Source organism: Pempheris klunzingeri, chromosome 18 (genome assembly GCF_042242105.1).
Source record: "Pempheris klunzingeri isolate RE-2024b chromosome 18, fPemKlu1.hap1, whole genome shotgun sequence".
NCBI lineage: Eukaryota > Metazoa > Chordata > Actinopteri > Acropomatiformes > Pempheridae > Pempheris > Pempheris klunzingeri.
Genome location: NC_092029.1, coordinates 18,641,557 through 18,657,892, shown reverse-complemented (window position 1 = coordinate 18,657,892; position 16,336 = coordinate 18,641,557). Strand labels below are relative to the sequence as shown.

Genomic DNA, 16,336 nt, shown 5'->3' with positions numbered 1-16,336 from the left:
TTTTTCAGGAAAACAAACATCACACTGATGATGTAGAAGTCTCAAAAACTCATGTATCAAATATGATACACTTGGCGTTACAGGGATAAGAAAAAAAAGAAGGAAGAAGGAAACAGATGGGCGCATGAAGTGTGTGATATTTATGATCAGATCATCTTTGATGATTCAAAGGAAGGAGGGAGTACAAGAAGGGAGGTGCACACGATGATACAGTATATGGCCAAATCAGGTCAATTTTTTTTTGACAAGTGTGAGGCAATCCAGAGGGCCTTATGATAAGAAATCCTGTGTGAAACACTCCATGTGCATGTGTGTCTGTGTGTTTGTGGGCTGGACTTTGTTCTCAGCCATTAGTGTATGAGCTTATCACACACACTCATTTCCAACAGAAAGAGCCTCGTATAACTTCACTCTGCAGCTGTGAAGCTTCTGTATGAAGACATCAACCCTAAAACAAAACCCAGCTGAAGTTAACAGTTGTTTTTTTTTTTTTTGTCTCATTTTCTCAACGGTGGAGGGTCTGTGGAGGCCTTCTTCTTTTTGAGAGGCAGCCATGATCAGCCGTAACTTCAAGAATGTGTTGGTGGTCTCTGTCGGGTTTTTGTCTCTGTTCACAGCTTATGGAGGCCTGCAGAGTTTACAGGTAGGCGGAAGGGTCGCACTTATTATACAGGAGAATTAAGATTGATTTTTTTTTGCTGAACGTAAATGTTTATTCACGGGTAAATCAAGGGACTTTTGCACTGCATTAACAATAATATTCACTGGTTCATCAAGTTTAGATCCATTCATGCACAGACCAGCTCACACTGAAACGACACTGCTGGAATGACTTTGTGGCAGTGACATTTGACTGTACTTCACTTGATAATTATAGGGAATCATTTCTCTTCTAAAAACACATTCATTTTAAAAACAACATTTTGATTCTTTGAATAGAATTCATAAATTGCTTTCATATTTATACACATTGTAATCATAATTATTATCCGTTGCACTATACAGTACATCTCTTGGTTTTATTATTATAAATTATTATTATTGCAGCTAATTTTTGAAAAGTGCTACACGTATATTGAGTTTTAAGAATTGAAGACTTAAAAAAAAACCCTCTTACAGACATATCTTCTTATAAAACCTTCATTTTTAACAAGGCACTTCCCAATATCTCTGTGATCCGTGTCAGTACTTTCATTTCCTTCGAAACTTAAGGTTAGTCATCAGACATTATTTTTTTGTTTTATACTATATTAATTCTTATTTCTTATTATCTAAACCTTTACTTGATCATTGTAAAATTTGATATCACAACATAATCCCACAGTAAGTCACACGGTTTCATGCATATATACTGATCCAATGAACATCATAACACTTCCTCTCGACACACTCTGTGTCTATTAAGCTTCCATCCACTATTACTGTTGTTTCCGTGATTGTGCTTCTTCCTTTCACTGGATTTTGATCTTCTCTTGTTGATGGCAGTTCAGGTATTGGAGACATGCAGGTATGAAAGTTATTAAGAAACAAATATAATGTCTGCGGTTAAGTGTGTGTGTGTGTGTGTGTGTGTGTGTGTGTGTGTGCGTGTGTGTGTGTGTGTGTGTGTGCGTGTGCGTGTGTAGTGAGTGTTGAACTGAAACCATGGAAAAGTACAGAGGATGCTGAGAGGGCACAGACAGTGTAGAAATCAGGAAGTACCCCAATTTAAAAGATCAGCAAAACATTTATAGGTACCCAGACATGTTTGTCCTGCTGTCCCTCATTTGTTCTACAAAGTTGAATTAAGACATTTTTCAATCATAGGACGCCAGTGCAATTTCACGAAGCCCTCATTGGCACTAAGTCCAACAACCCTGAGCACGCTGTTAGCATGAATTAGGCGTAATTCCTTACAGAACAGGTGCGAAGAGATGAGGATTCATCTGTTGCTGGTGGTGTTTGCCAGTGGATTTGTAACATTTGATAGATATGATCACTGGTGCTGTAAAGCTCTGCATAACTAAATTAAGTAGATGCCTGAAGTTACAGAAAGAGCCTTTTAGCTTTCATTCTGATCTTTTAAAAGATCACAGGAGGGAGCTGTCGTTAACTGAGGCGCTTTCACATCGTACCTTTAAATCAGGCCAGTGAGGGTGCTCGTGAAAAGGCAGTGGGGATGGTTGTGATTGTCTTGTCTTGTCTTGATTGTGATGACAAACTTGCTCTACATGAATACAGGGAAGCTAATTTCAACCTCTTGGTGCTTGAATCTGGACTCCTGCACTGGAGTGCCAGGGTAACACCACACTTCTCATATGCAACGGCATCTTTTCATCATATCCTCTCTGTGTATGGCCGCCTGTTGACCGGTTTTTGACAAAGATTAGCGCTGAACTGACCGTGCCCTCATTTACAGTGGGCCTCATGCGAGAACCCGGCCTATGGCAGAAAAAAGTAAAGCCAAAGCCTGTTGATCTCTTATTGGGTCGTGTCCTTGTCTGTGCAGAGCAGTTTGAATGCAGAGCAGGGGATGGGCGTGGCGTCTCTGAGCGTCATCTACGCCTCCATCATCATCTCCTCCATGTTCCTGCCTCCCATCATGATCAAAAATCTTGGCTGTAAATGGACAATCGTCGCTGGCATGGCCTGCTATGTCACCTACTCCTTTGGAAACCTCTACCCTGGATGGTAAAGCAATCAATCAACCAATGAATTCATCAGGCTCATGGTGGACGTATACTATACTATAATTTCAAGACTTAAACGAGACACGCTGGGATAAAAGCTTCAATACAAAATAGATACTAATGAAATAAATATCAGAACAGCAGACCCCTTCTGCAATATTTCCAAGAAAAGGTTGATAAAAGTGGCACCTCAGCCTCACACAGGGTTACATCTAGGGTTTGGGTCATTTTCTACCTTCAGGTCACACATCTGAGAGCTGCTTCACCCAAACCACAAAAAACACAGTATTTTGTCACGTGCATGCAGATAGCGTTGATTTTATTTGGCCAGATTTTCAGGTATCCACCTCATGACATTTTCCCCTCCAATCCACTGCAGTTCATTTTTTTAAATTTATTTTTTTGTGTAATTTTTAAGTAATGTGAGTACCGCAAATGAAATGATGTATTTAAAATCTTAATGCGTCTGCATGGCTAGATGCCATTAGGGGTAAGAAAGAGGAATGTGTCTTTGTACTTTGGGAAAAATAACAATTTAAACACCGACTTAAAAGTAAGCTTTAGATGACTTTTATTTTATCTTTAAAACAAGAGGAAAGTATGCAAAATGTCCATCACAATCTCCAAAAGCCGAAAGCAACATCTTCAAATTGTTCGTTTTTGTCCAAAGAACATTTTAAACCCCAAAGAAATCCAGTTTACACTGGTGTAAAACAGTAAACGCTCACATTTGAGGAGCTAAAACTATAAAACATTTGATATACTTACTGGGATCTACAACTACTGTACTGTTGCTACGGCTACAAAGAATTGAAAAATGAATTGTCCCCTTTGCTCTCTCTCTCACAGGTACACCCTCATTCCAACCTCAGTGATCCTGGGTTTGGGTGGCTCTCCTCTGTGGTCGGCTAAATGCACCTACCTGACCATCTCCGGCAACGTGCAGGCTGCCAGGGAGGGAAAGAGGGGAGCGGATGTCATCAACATGTACTTTGGCATCTTCTTTTTCATCTTTCAGTCATCTGCTGTGTGGGGAAACCTCATGTCGTCACTCATCTTTGGACAGGATTCCAACATAGGTAGATGATAGGCTGATACACAACTCATCACTGGGCAAGGTCTAATTGTTGGCTTACAGCTTTTTTCTGGGTTCACGTTGGAAGAGAATAAAAGAGGGTGTGTAATAAGAGTGGATGATATTGCTAAGTATATCATTTTATTGGTGTTAATGTCCTCTGGCTTATCAGCTTAGATGATGACGGGCACATATCAAGGTGCATTTCTTGGAAGAGCAATATGACAGTTTACAGCGGGAGGAAATACAATTTTTTTTTTTTAGTTAATTAGGCTTCTTAAATAAAAGTCTGCCCACAAAGTGAATTAATTTCACTGCAACCCATTTGTAAACCAAACCTACAATATATGAAAAAAAAAATGAATTCCTCTTTTGTTGGGAAGCTTTAATTTTCCAATGGCCGTAGAATATGATTAAAAAAGCATTATTAGTATTTGGATACAGCATCTTTCTCTCTTTTCTTGGAGTAGTATTTATCAAAGGGAAATGCATTTCTTTTTTTTTCCTGGCAGCTGACATCCCAGAGGAGCAGCTGCTGACCTGTGGAGCAGCTGATTGCGGCCTTGTTATCAACAGCAACAGCAGCACCACCAGACCTCCTCTGAAACTAGTGCAGACGCTCGTCGGCTGCTACATTGGTAAAGTAAGCTTTTCCTTTGGCATCACACTCAAGTCTGAAAGTTTTCCCTAACTGGTAGAGTTTTCTATATAGTCCTCTATACATACTGGAGGCAACCTGCTGACTAAGTATTTAACTGCCAAGAGCTGCCAAAACTGACAGGATCACCGGGGAGGACACCAAGTGTTGGAACATCAGAGATGTAAAAGTCATTGACTGCAAAATATTGACTATAGTGACTTAAAGCAGCAGTTGGTAAAACTGAGAATAGAGCAGACTACAACAGACTACAGCAGTACAACTTCCAGGTCCCTCTCACTCCCTCTACGCGCCTCTCCTGTTAGACCTACTTTCATAGCAACGGTCTGCAACACAGAAATAACAGGCCGTAGAATGCCGTAATGGACCAATCAGAATTGAGTATTCTACAAAGGCTTTGGTTAGAAATAGCATGTTTTTTTCAGTGGTTGTTTCTCATCCATAGTGTTTTCAAAGGTCCTTGTGACGTCATTGCTGAGGATATAGAACTTGACTGAGTGAGAGTGGGGTGGGGTGGGGGGTGGGGGGCTGTCCACCGTGTGCATGAGCAATGATTGACGCCCTAACCCTAAAAAAGCTATTTTAATAATGTTACCTACTGAACCTTTAAGCCGAGTTTACGTCAGTCGTTCACTTCAGTTCCATTCACTGAAATGGTAGATTTATGTACAAACACGGCTACAGCGAGGCTGTTCTTTAGCACGTTCAGTCAGCAGGGTGGACGTGATCAGAGACACCACTACCAATGGAAGCACTAACAATCTGTGCCGTCTGTCCTTTGCTGTGTGACAGGCGTGGGCTTGCTGGCCATGCTCATCGTGGCAGTGTTTCTGGACAACATCGACAAGGAGCAGGCCAGCGAGTTTCGTGGCAACCAGGAGCCATTCTGCAACACGTTCCTGGCCACGTTCAGACTGCTGAAGGACTGGAGGCTGGTGACCCTCATCCCCCTCACCATGTACAGTGGCTTTGAACAGAGCTTCCTCTCCGGGGAGTATACCAAGGTGAGGAGATCTCCATACATGAATTAGTGATCATGTTGTTGTAAATCTGACCATGCAGTCTAACTCTGTTAACACAGTGTTTGACCCTGAGTAATACTCCCTTTTATCATTCATAATTGTCAAAGCTGCTCCTGAAATGCAGTGAAAAGGTGATTTAGTAGTGTACTCCTTAAACTCTGTCAGACTCAGAATGAACGGTTAAATGAAGAACAATACATACTTGTCAATCTGGAACCTACATAACCCACAATGAAGCTGATCACCATTGACAATACCTCAAGTGACATTATTTGAGCCCTTCCATGCAGATTTTTTCACATATGCAGTACTGAGATCTGTAAAATGATTCTGATGTGTAAAATCAGGGCAGTTTGTAAGCTACCAGTTTACCAATGCTATTATCTGAATTATGCCAACTTATGTCCTTCCTCTTCCTCTCTCGCTCATAGTCGTGTCTGACAGGCTCACGTTTGGTAAAAACCCACCCTCTTCAAGTTTGGTGATGAAGCCAAATGATAACTGATAACCTGTGGCTGTGACTGTTGTTTAGCCATATTTTAGACAGATAGGAGTGGATTATGCTTCAGGACTGGTCAGCCATGAAACTGAGTTACTGTTAGAATCCGTTATCCGTTGACCCTTAAGGATAAGTGGTATAGACAATGGCTGGATGGATGCTAGATGTGTTTCCTTTGTAACTCTGTGTTATGTTCCTTTGCAGAACTATGTGACCTGTGCTTTGGGGATCCATTTCGTTGGCTATGTGATGATGTGTTTTGGAGCTGCTAATTCTCTTTGCTCCTTTCTTTTTGGGAGACTGGCTCAGTTCACTGGGAGAGCTGCACTCTTCTTCCTGGGTAAATGCTATTAGTTATAGTTATAGTTATAGACATACTAGAAACACGAGTGAAAAAATTCATCTGCTGATTTGCATTTCCATCCATTTTCAGCTGCACTGACCAACTTCGCTTGCATCATGGCTCTCTTGTTCTGGAGGCCTCATCCTGACGAGGGGGCGGTCTTCTTTGTATTTCCTGCTCTGTGGGGGATGGCAGACGCTATCTGGCAAACTCAGACCAATTGTAAGAAACTCCCAACTCCTTTGCACTCTCAAACAAATATACATCATAAATCATCAGAGTCATGTGCATGCTATAGTTGTTTCTGTTTGCCCGTCACCCTCATGACAATCCACATTGAATAATGGTTGTCATGGACATGTCTTGTCAACCATTGACGTTGACTATTTGTGGTTTAACAGAAGATGACTCTTGATGATTTCGGTGAAATCCTTCCCGTATGAAAATAAGGATTCTGGATTCTATAGCCATGCCAGCAGCTCTTTGAGGGTCTACACAGGCGTGGTTGTGTTTTTAACTCTAAGTTTAGCGTGCTAGGATGCTGACATTTGCACATTAGCACTTAACACAAAGTACTATGAGGCTGATTTTGACACCAGATGAAATGTTAGAGCAGGGGTGTCCAAACTTTCACTGAGGGCCACATACAGAAAAACATACAAAGGGCTGGGCCGCTCACTAGAAGGGAGCTATATTGCTAACTTTAATCCACTAGAGGTGATGTATATCGCCTCACCTCTAGTGGATTAAAGTTGGAAAATTAATCAAATGTAGGTAAATTCTGCTTGATAACTGAATATGATTCAAGAAAAAAAACAGCCTTTCCATTAGTGTCTTTCATTTATTAGTTGTGGTCCAAGCTGCTCTTTGCCTTGTAGGCTCTTGTTCAGTGTGTTCAGGTGATCAGTGAGATCCACTAAAAATGCCAACCATCAGCATCAGAGAGGGAAGCTTGAAATAGTCTGTGCTAGAGCCCTGCTGCTCGAATCAACAGCCTTACCTCCACTTTCTTGGCCCTTGGCAGACACCGTAGATTCCTTTGCGCTCGCCTGTCCCAGCTGGAGCCCCATCCATCGTACCTCCACACAGCTCATCCCATTTAAGTCCCATCATGCCAACTGCACCTGGCACAGCTTCAGACACATCCTCACCTGTCGTGGTGCTCTTCAGACTGCTAACATCAAGCAGCTCCTCCGTGATCTTCATTAGTTATTAGCTGTGCTCTCGTCGCACACCGCGTCTGAAACTTTCTACCCTCACTTCCTCTCTTACGTTTCCTTAATTCTGCCATTTTGGGTCACCTGTAGCACATTTCTTCTTCTATTACTCATTTTATAGAGAAGCTGCCTCGTACAAGACAGTTACTCCACCTAGTGGTGAGACTAAGAAGTACAACACAGTCCAGTGAAAGTTTCATGTGTGGGCCGTGTTCCAATACATTTTTAGAATTTCCTGCGTAGTTTGGACATCCCTGTGTTAGAGAATCACCAAGGTTTTTACACTTCTTCCTCAAGGGAACACGAATGTGTGAACCAAATGTCATGTAATCTATCCAATAGGTGTAAAAAAAAAAATGTGACCCCTTCAGTGGCACTAGAGGAAAAGACAGTGAATCACCAAAGTCATTAAGACTCATCATCTGGAAACCATTTCCCCATATTCCTTTAGTAGATGTTTTAAAAATTTCAGGGCAAAAACTGTCAAGATATTTCAAAGTGGTGACCAACTTTGCCCTCCCTGGAAGTTGCCCACAACTCACATGCAAAGGGAGTCTGTGAGAAAAGAGCCTCAGGGGGCCTTGAGTTAAAATGATTGTTTGTCAAACTACTATTCATATGTTCAAGAATGAACTTCAAGAAGACATTTTTGTGGTCCTGCCATCAGGTCAAAACTGATCCCTCATTGTACCAGTATAAGGTATCTGAAAAATATTAGATTATTAGATTTCCATTAAATTTGTTGGAGATTCATGTTCCCAAGAGGAGAACTCCTGAAGCTTTATTTCTCCAGCACCACCCTCATTCCAAAACTTCCAATACTTAATTGAACTTTCAAAAAATCTAATCAGGAGATTTTCTTGAAATTTACTGAGCACATTTGTTCTCCCCAGAGATTGAACTCTTTTCAGTTTTGGCCCCTTACAGCCACCCACTGGGCATTTTAGCCTCACCACCTGTAAAGCTGTGAAGTAAAAGTGTAAAGTTAGTTATTTCTTTTGTCCAAACACTGCCTCTTTAAAATTCTTATAAATAATGATTAGAAAATCACTATATAATTACACATAATGCAAATGATTCTAGTTGTTGGAGTGATTAACACCCGTTTTCTGTCCTGCAGCTCTTTATGGTATCCTCTTCCCCCGGGAAAAAGAGGCAGCATTCGCCAACTACCGTATGTGGGAGTCACTTGGTTTCGTTATTGCCTTTGCCTACAGCACCTTCTTATGCCTGGAATATAAACTGTACATCCTGCTTGCCGTTCTGCTGCTGACCGTCATCACATACCCGATAGTGGAGTACCATGAACACAAGAATCCAACGCCACCTGTTAGGGAGGGGGCCAATCTAAGTCGCATGGAAAGCATCCAAACAGATGAGAGCAAAATCATTTGCCAGACGCAAATGTAGAGACTGAATTTTGTTTTGTCTTTGTTTGTTTCCCTTAACCTCCTGGCCTGTCCACAATGCTGCAAATCAGGTGTCTGACAGCGGGATGAATTCCAAAATATGTGAAGAGAATGATCAAGAGATTTTAAAGGGTCAATCAGAAACAGTACAATTTTTACTGGTTCAACTGTCCTCCAAACCTCCTTTTCTCCTTGTAGAACAGTACCACGAATAATAATGTCACATTTCAAAAGCCTGAAATTTACTGCTAAGATCCAAAAAAGACACTCGGGCCGAGGAAAAACATCACCACGCTCAACACTGGAGCAATAATGCTGCACAGTTGACTTAACAAGGGGTGTGGAATATTTTCTTCAGTGTGCACTAAAGGTTATATACGTGTTATACGTGTTATATATACCTTAAATAGAGATTGTGAGCTGGGAAAACTGAAGCAAATGCTGAGCTATTTGTCATGACCAACAATCTTATCCCCTATTTATTGCCTTTTTACAGTGATTATGGGCTGTTGCATCAAGATGTGTCCAATTATCAAACCAACATACACTGTTGCCCATAAAGTTGGAATAATTGTTCAATACCCCCAATTTAGTTAAAGCCTGAATACACAGTTTGCAAAGGATCATTGTGGTTTAAGTTTCACTGTGATATGTTTGGAAGAGTTTGATCAATAAAGTTGAGAAGATATAAACTTTATTTATCAAGAATAAGTCACATTGTCACAATCATTTCATGAGAAGAGGTAAAAAACATTTTATTCCAACTTTATGGGCAACACTATTATTTATAGCTACAAGGCAATATTGTTTCATCTTTATAAATGTTACTTTTCTGTAACAGAATTCTTTACATGTCTTTGTCAAACATCACTTCATTCTGTCTGATACTGCACCAACAAGTAGTACGCACTATGGGATCAATTGTCAACGATTGCTTCGAATTCTTGAGGGACCACTACAACTTGTGACACCATGGTTGTGGGGATTCTTGAATCCTTAATGTTGAATTCCTGAATCGTTGGGTCTCTCTCTCTTAATTAAAGAGTTTTGTCTAGACCTGCTCTTTATGTAAAGCATCTTGAGATAACGCTGTTATGAATTGGCGCTGTATAAATAAAGATTGATTGATGGTTAAATCACACACAAAGGCAAACAGAGGCTACTTTTCGATGGTATTCAAGCAAGAAAGTTTTCTTTTTTCTTTTTAATGACATGAAAGGATAGTACATGCATCATTACTAGTGGCAGGGAAGCGTATCACTAAAAACGTTTTGATAGGTTTGATTTTCTGCGATAATTCCATCGAAATTCTGATCTGCTCCACACTTCTAATTAGCATTTGACATGTAATCTTTACTATAGAAAATATATACTATAATATAATAATATAAGTTTGGTAAAGCAGTGTTTCCCAAATTTGGTCCTGGAGGCCAACTGCTCTGCACTTTTTAGATGACTAACACACCTGGTTTAAATGATCAGCTCCAGCACCGTCTTCAAATCCCACCAGAGATCTTCTATAGGATTCAGGACTCAGGCGACTGTGACGGCCACTCTAGCATCTTCCACGACTTTATCTGAAGCCAAGCCTCGGTGGTCTTTGAGGTACGCTTGGGATCATTGTTCTGTTGGAAGGTCCAATGACATTCAAGCTTCAGCTTCCTCACGTCGTTTCCCCGATGCTTTCTCCTAGGTTTCCTGATATTTTATTGAATCCATCTTGCCCTCCGAACGCTGCAGGTTTCCAGTGCCAGAAGAAGCAAAGCAGCCCCAGAGCATCACCGAGCCACCGCCATGCTTCACTGTAGGCAGAGTGTTCTTTTCAGCGTCTGCCTCATTCTTCCTCTTCCAGACATACCTCTGATCCATAGACCTGAAAAGTTCCAGTTTTGTTTCATCACTCCACAGAACAGAATCCCAAAACAACTGTGGCTTATTTATATGGTTTTGAGCACTGGAGCCGGCTTGTCTTGTGCTTTTGGGTCATTAGTGGTGTTTGTCTTGGATTTCAGAAATCTGTTAACAGCTTCCTCTTTCTGCCACGCTCAGGTAGTGTAGCCAGTGCTCCTTTAGCTTTGAACTTGCAAACTATGCTTCCAACAGTGTCTCTAGGAACATTAAGTGCCTTTGCTATCTTTTTTTGTATCCTTTCCCTTGTTTGTGCAAGGCAATGATCTCCTCTCTTCAATTCTACAATTTCTCTTTTACAGTTCTTTTGACTTACCCAGATGTCTAACATGCAGCCAAATGTCACTGTGAACAAACCCCTAGCCAGTCTGGGTATTTGATGTGTTCTATCTCAAGCACACCTGATGCGTGTGTTTCATGAGTTTTCGTGTATGTTTAGGCCGTCAAACTTGCAATTTATTTCGGATGCATTTCCTTACATTTCAATAGGGTCCTCGCACCGCTTAGTGCTCGGGTCCTAATCATAATTTCAGGGACATAAAGATCAAACAGGGACAACATGCTGCATTTCAAATGGTGCTTTTATTGCAATGTGTTGCATTCCCACATTCATAGATGTTATAGATTTGTTAGTCAAAGCATCATTTCCTCAAGGTTGGCATCCTCACCTTGGAAAAAAAGCAGAGGGATCAAATGCACGAGGTGTTTGTGTTTTGAGTGTAGTAGAGAAGTGTGTGTGTAAACTTGAGCAGCCACGAACATATGAATGAACAAACCTCCAAATTTAGACTTCCAGTAGATGCAAATAGAGAGTTTTTTTTTTTAAATTGTCAAACAAAAAGAGTTTTGTTTGTCTATCAGCCTGCAGGGCTCTCACTCCCTGCAGGGACTGGACCCGGCCTGAGACTGATTGTCTACAACATTCCAAAGAAAAGGTAGATTTCTTTATATTCACGTTACACACCTGAACAAGAAGGTTGGGGGGTATTAAAAGAGACAGAGAGAAAAAGAGAAAATATAACATGCATAAAATTCTCCCAGATGAACATTGTCACTCATATTGTCTTGTAATAGCTGCTCCGATGCCTCTTTAAAAACAAACTTTACATGAGTGTAATATACAAAACTGGACAAAAATGAGTAAAATGTATAATATATATTTATATATATATATATTTATTTATATTAATTTGTACAAGGGAGAAAGTGGAACCTTGGTCATTTTTCTCAAATTCTCCAGAGAAAGCATTACCGCCCCAAAAACAACACAAAGTGGTGAATTAATAATAAGTCTTCCTTTAAAGTCTCTGCAACATATCCAATCTCAGTCTCAATACGGCAGCACTTACAATACTTTGACAACTGATGCTGTAGTAACTTTCACATAGAGATTAGTTTTGAACAACAGCATTAGGAATGAGTGGGTTATGATTTCAAGGACAATGGAGAGTCTTAGCGGTGCACGAATACCATATCATGTTGGACCAATGACAAGTGAGACGGTTTTGTATTTTTGACGATGCTTGAGGTAAATGACAAAAGCTCGATCCTCCTCTCATTGATGGAATATATTCTGTGCGCCAAATTGTGTTTTTTTTTTGTTTGTTTGTTGGTTTTTTTTGCAATGAATTTCCCTGATTACTCACATCAGACATTAGCTCGATCCTGCACCAGGCATTGGCCTGATCCTGGTATCAGCACACCACAAAACATTCTACATTAGGCAGCACGAGAGTGCGACAAGACAAGCAAAACACAGAAGACAAGTTAGTGTGTTGTCAATTATGTCAGTGCACAATTGTTGCTAGATAGCAGAGGTTAAGTCTCACACAACCAGACTTTTGATTTTTGCTAAGAAAAAGCGAGTGCCCGCCTTGGTTTAAGGAAAAACACGTTCAAACTGAGGAGAAGAGAATGCCGAGCGGTGGCGGCAACTACTGAGTGGAGTACTGACACTGGTTGCTGAAACTGTGTTGTGAGCAGGAATGTTCTGAGAGTCCAAGCTGGAGGAGGTTTCTTAACAGTACGCCTGGTGTAAGCAGACAGCGCAGAGGGGAGGGGAGGGGAGGGGAGGGGAGGGGAGGGGAGGGGAGGGGAGGGGAGGGGGTGTCACCTGAAGAAGATTGGCATAGTATTTATACTGAGGATTGGTTGGCGTAGACAGAAAGACAGAGACAGAGAGAGAACTACATTACAAAGAAGGTAAAGTGTGTACAATTTGTAGGTGTCAGCTGGATAATGGGTATCCACTACAGTCAAGTTCTTCATAAAGAACCTGAGTAATTCATTAATTTCAAATTACACTAGTAAAACTAACATATTCTTGGTACATTCAGGGGACATTACTTATTCTATCTCCAAATACTGATCTGATCTGATTGAGACAGATTGTGATGGCCTATTCACTCCAAGTAAATCTGATATAAAGTGCAAAATTAGATTGTATTTGCAAATTCCTGGAATAATTTGATTAATCTTCAATGTGTGTAAAAAAGTCATTTAAAATACAGTAAACTTTCTTTTTTTTTTTTTTATAAATGTGAAAAAAGGTTTAAAAAAACCCTGGTTAACAAGGTTATTATTGTTAAACAGCAAAGGAGCAATCTTTACTGCAGAAAGTATATACACGAGGCACCTCAAGTTTGGTATAAAGTATTTAGTTAATGGAAGAAACAAAAAAAAAAAACAACTACTTTCTCCAAGAATGAGATTAAAAGCTGAGAAAGGTCATCAGATATCAACTAAATTCACTAGACTAAATTCACTGAGAGGGGTACTTCCACTAAAGGGGGGGGGGTGGTTGTCTTTTTTGCGTGAAGTAACTATTAATATCTTTCCTGTGAGACTAATGATTTAGTGTTGCTCCAGTGTTAATTCTACATACCCAAGTCAACGTGAGGAAATGCTTGTTTCAGTAAGGTGCATAGCTATCGGTTGCAATGTTTTCTTTCTTCCTGTAAACGAGTGATAGCACTTTAGGCACTAAAGACCTCATTGGCAAAGTGGAGACGTCTCTGAACTGACCTAACTTTGGGACATCGCGCAGAATGTTGCTGATAGGCCACTTTAAAGGACAGACGGTGTCTTGAAAGTAAATGAGCTAGTAAAGACTAACATGCAAAACAAAGTTGAGAAAGCAGCAGAATGTCGCCGTGTGAGGAGGAGAGAAATCCAAATGAACAGAGGGGGCCGCTACATTATGTCTTGTCCAGTGATGATGAGATTTGCATATGATATCCATCAAACATCTTGAAGCTTTGGTCATTTACTATTGACAAATGCAAAAAAAAAAAAAAAGGCTACATCAGTCACACAGTTAGAAAATAAAAAATAAAAAGCCCGTTAATATGCACAACAACCAGGCAATGCTTCTCCATAAAACCAAGGCTCCACTCTCCCAGATCTGCTTAAACTTCTGACAACAGAGAAAATTAAATAATATGGCCTTTTTTAAATTAACCCGTACAAAAAGCCAGTCCACGCTGCTTCTCTCTCAGTAAAATCACATTCAGCAGTCGCTAAACCATTCTCTGGCATAGTTATCTGAAACACCCACAGGTACTGTGCAGGGTCTAAAGAGTAAAAGAAGAAAAGGATCAAACCAGGACATCTTCGACTTTTCCATCTTAGAGAACACCAGATATACAGTATTAATCACTTACACACATACATACGCACTCACTGATAGTCATATACATACATACATCATCAGAAAAATAAAAAAGTAGAAAATCAAAACATAAAATAAAAACATGACGGAGGCGAGTAGTTTTTTTTTTTTTAAACCATGAACCCACAAACTCGGAGCACTACTTTTTTTGTTGATTCTGAACAAATACATATTCACATTTCTCTGTTATATACATTATGTTAACATCTTGAAACCAATGTTACAAAAGAGCCTAACCTTGTACCTGTTAATTGTAGTGAGGAAGGAGGGACTGTCGTTTCATTTGAATGGCTGTTGCATAAAAAATATTACATATGCATTGGTTGTATTTGGCATGTCTTTTTTTAAAAAAAGAAAAAAAAAAAAAAAAAAAAGCAGGACAAGCTGACAGTTGCTGTTGAGTTTCTGCAGTTAACAGGGTTGTAGAGGAAAACCATTTCCATAGGAATGCCTATTCCACGTAGAAAAGTGAAAGGAGGAAGGCGGGGGGGGGGGGTGTATCAATACTGTATGTGTGAAATGATCAGAGCAGATAAACAAGAAGAGGCTGACACTGACAGAATCCTTCCAAAAATACATTCTTCCACTATGTGCAGCTTCTGTCTCTTTGGAGTCTTTCATATCGACCAAACAGTGGCACAGGAGTGTCTGACCAGTGTGTTCACACTGTGAGAAACACGATCAGACTTACAGGAATTCCACAGATTTTCTAGAAAACGTAGGAACTGCGGACGTGTGGTCACTCAAGAAGCTCGTCACTATACGCAAATTAGAATCCTGAGCTTCCTAATTGACGGGCCGTCTCTTTCCTTCAGCAGTGCTGCCTAGTGAACGGACAAGAATCTCATCAAGGGCCTCACAGCTCTTTTTCGATTTTGTTTTGAATAGTGACTCCCTGTCTCTGCTTTTGTAGCCAGCCTCTGAAGGCCAGAACTTTTAAGAAGTGCTTTGCAGGCAGCAATGTTTGTCAAAATTCTGTGATATAGCCAAATGGGAACGCGACTCACTGTCTGATCAACAGCAGGCGGCAGAGGGTCAAACAAGCTGCTCACAGTGTGAAAACTGGGTCAAAAGGAAAGATTATCAGACAGAACTCCTGTCTGATCAAATAATGAGGTAATAAAAAGGTGCTAAAAAGCCTACTGGTGATTTATCCACATGCTTCTCTAATAAATATACACAGAAAAATAAAAACTCATTCAAAAAAAAAAAAAAGAAGTACTTAAGTTCAGGAGGCAGAGTTTCCTGCATTTAGGACTGATTAAAGATGGTGACTGTTCCTGGGCCTCTGTTTGGATACGCGGTGCACGGAGTTGCACGTGAACACGTCCAAATACGCACGCAGAGCATTTCGGCTGAGCACAAAGTGGTTCTCACGTCGCACAACATCGGAGGAGTTGGTGGGTGGAATGTTGACCTTGCATACTATCCTACTATCCTACTAGTACTTGGTAATGTGGCGTACAGTGAAGTATCTCTGTAAAAACAGCACACGGGAAAGCCCTGTTCCGCTGAAGCGGCATCAGACTGCGTGTCTGTCGTTGACCTAATGTGAGCCATGAGTTAGGTAGCTGTGAGACTCATTTACAAAGGGGGTGATGACACATCCTAACGTGTGAATGTGAGGTCTGCGCTGTATGCAAAACCCTCTCCACGGATTCCACTACTGTCTCCAATTTTCCATGACAGAAGGAGGATTACAAAAAAAAAAAAGGAACAAAGAACAAGGATTCACACAGGATCAGCTCAATCAGGGAACATGTGATTTTGTGCTGGAGTAAAAACGTGGCAGATTTGACAGAAGCAAAATCACTGAGGACCTTTGTGGTCGTTAAAAATCACTGGGTGTTCCCTGATGGAGTTATT

At 40.6% G+C, this 16,336-nt stretch overlaps 1 protein-coding gene across 1 annotated transcript; it reads left to right on the top strand.

Moving 5' to 3' along the window:
* The first annotated feature begins 496 nt into the window (after positions 1–496).
* On the top strand, positions 497–8,995 carry unc93a (unc-93 homolog A). Its single transcript, XM_070849539.1, has 8 exons — positions 497–643; positions 2,489–2,670; positions 3,519–3,748; positions 4,257–4,382; positions 5,195–5,406; positions 6,128–6,263; positions 6,357–6,488; positions 8,604–8,995. Exons 1-8 carry the CDS (start codon positions 554–556, stop codon positions 8,891–8,893), a joined length of 1,398 nt encoding a protein of 465 aa, XP_070705640.1. The 5' UTR covers positions 497–553; the 3' UTR covers positions 8,894–8,995.
* The last annotated feature ends 7,341 nt before the right edge of the window (positions 8,996–16,336 follow it).

Bases quoted from the DNA above. Each gene is read 5' to 3' on its own strand.
- unc93a (XM_070849539.1), top strand. From the start codon at position 554: ATGATCAGCCGTAACTTCAAGAATGTGTTGGTGGTCTCTGTCGGGTTT. The intron at 644-2,488 runs GTAGGCGGAAGG...TTGTCTGTGCAG, and splicing joins GAGGCCTGCAGAGTTTACAG to AGCAGTTTGAATGCAGAGCA. The intron at 3,749-4,256 runs GTAGATGATAGG...TTTTCCTGGCAG, and splicing joins TGGACAGGATTCCAACATAG to CTGACATCCCAGAGGAGCAG.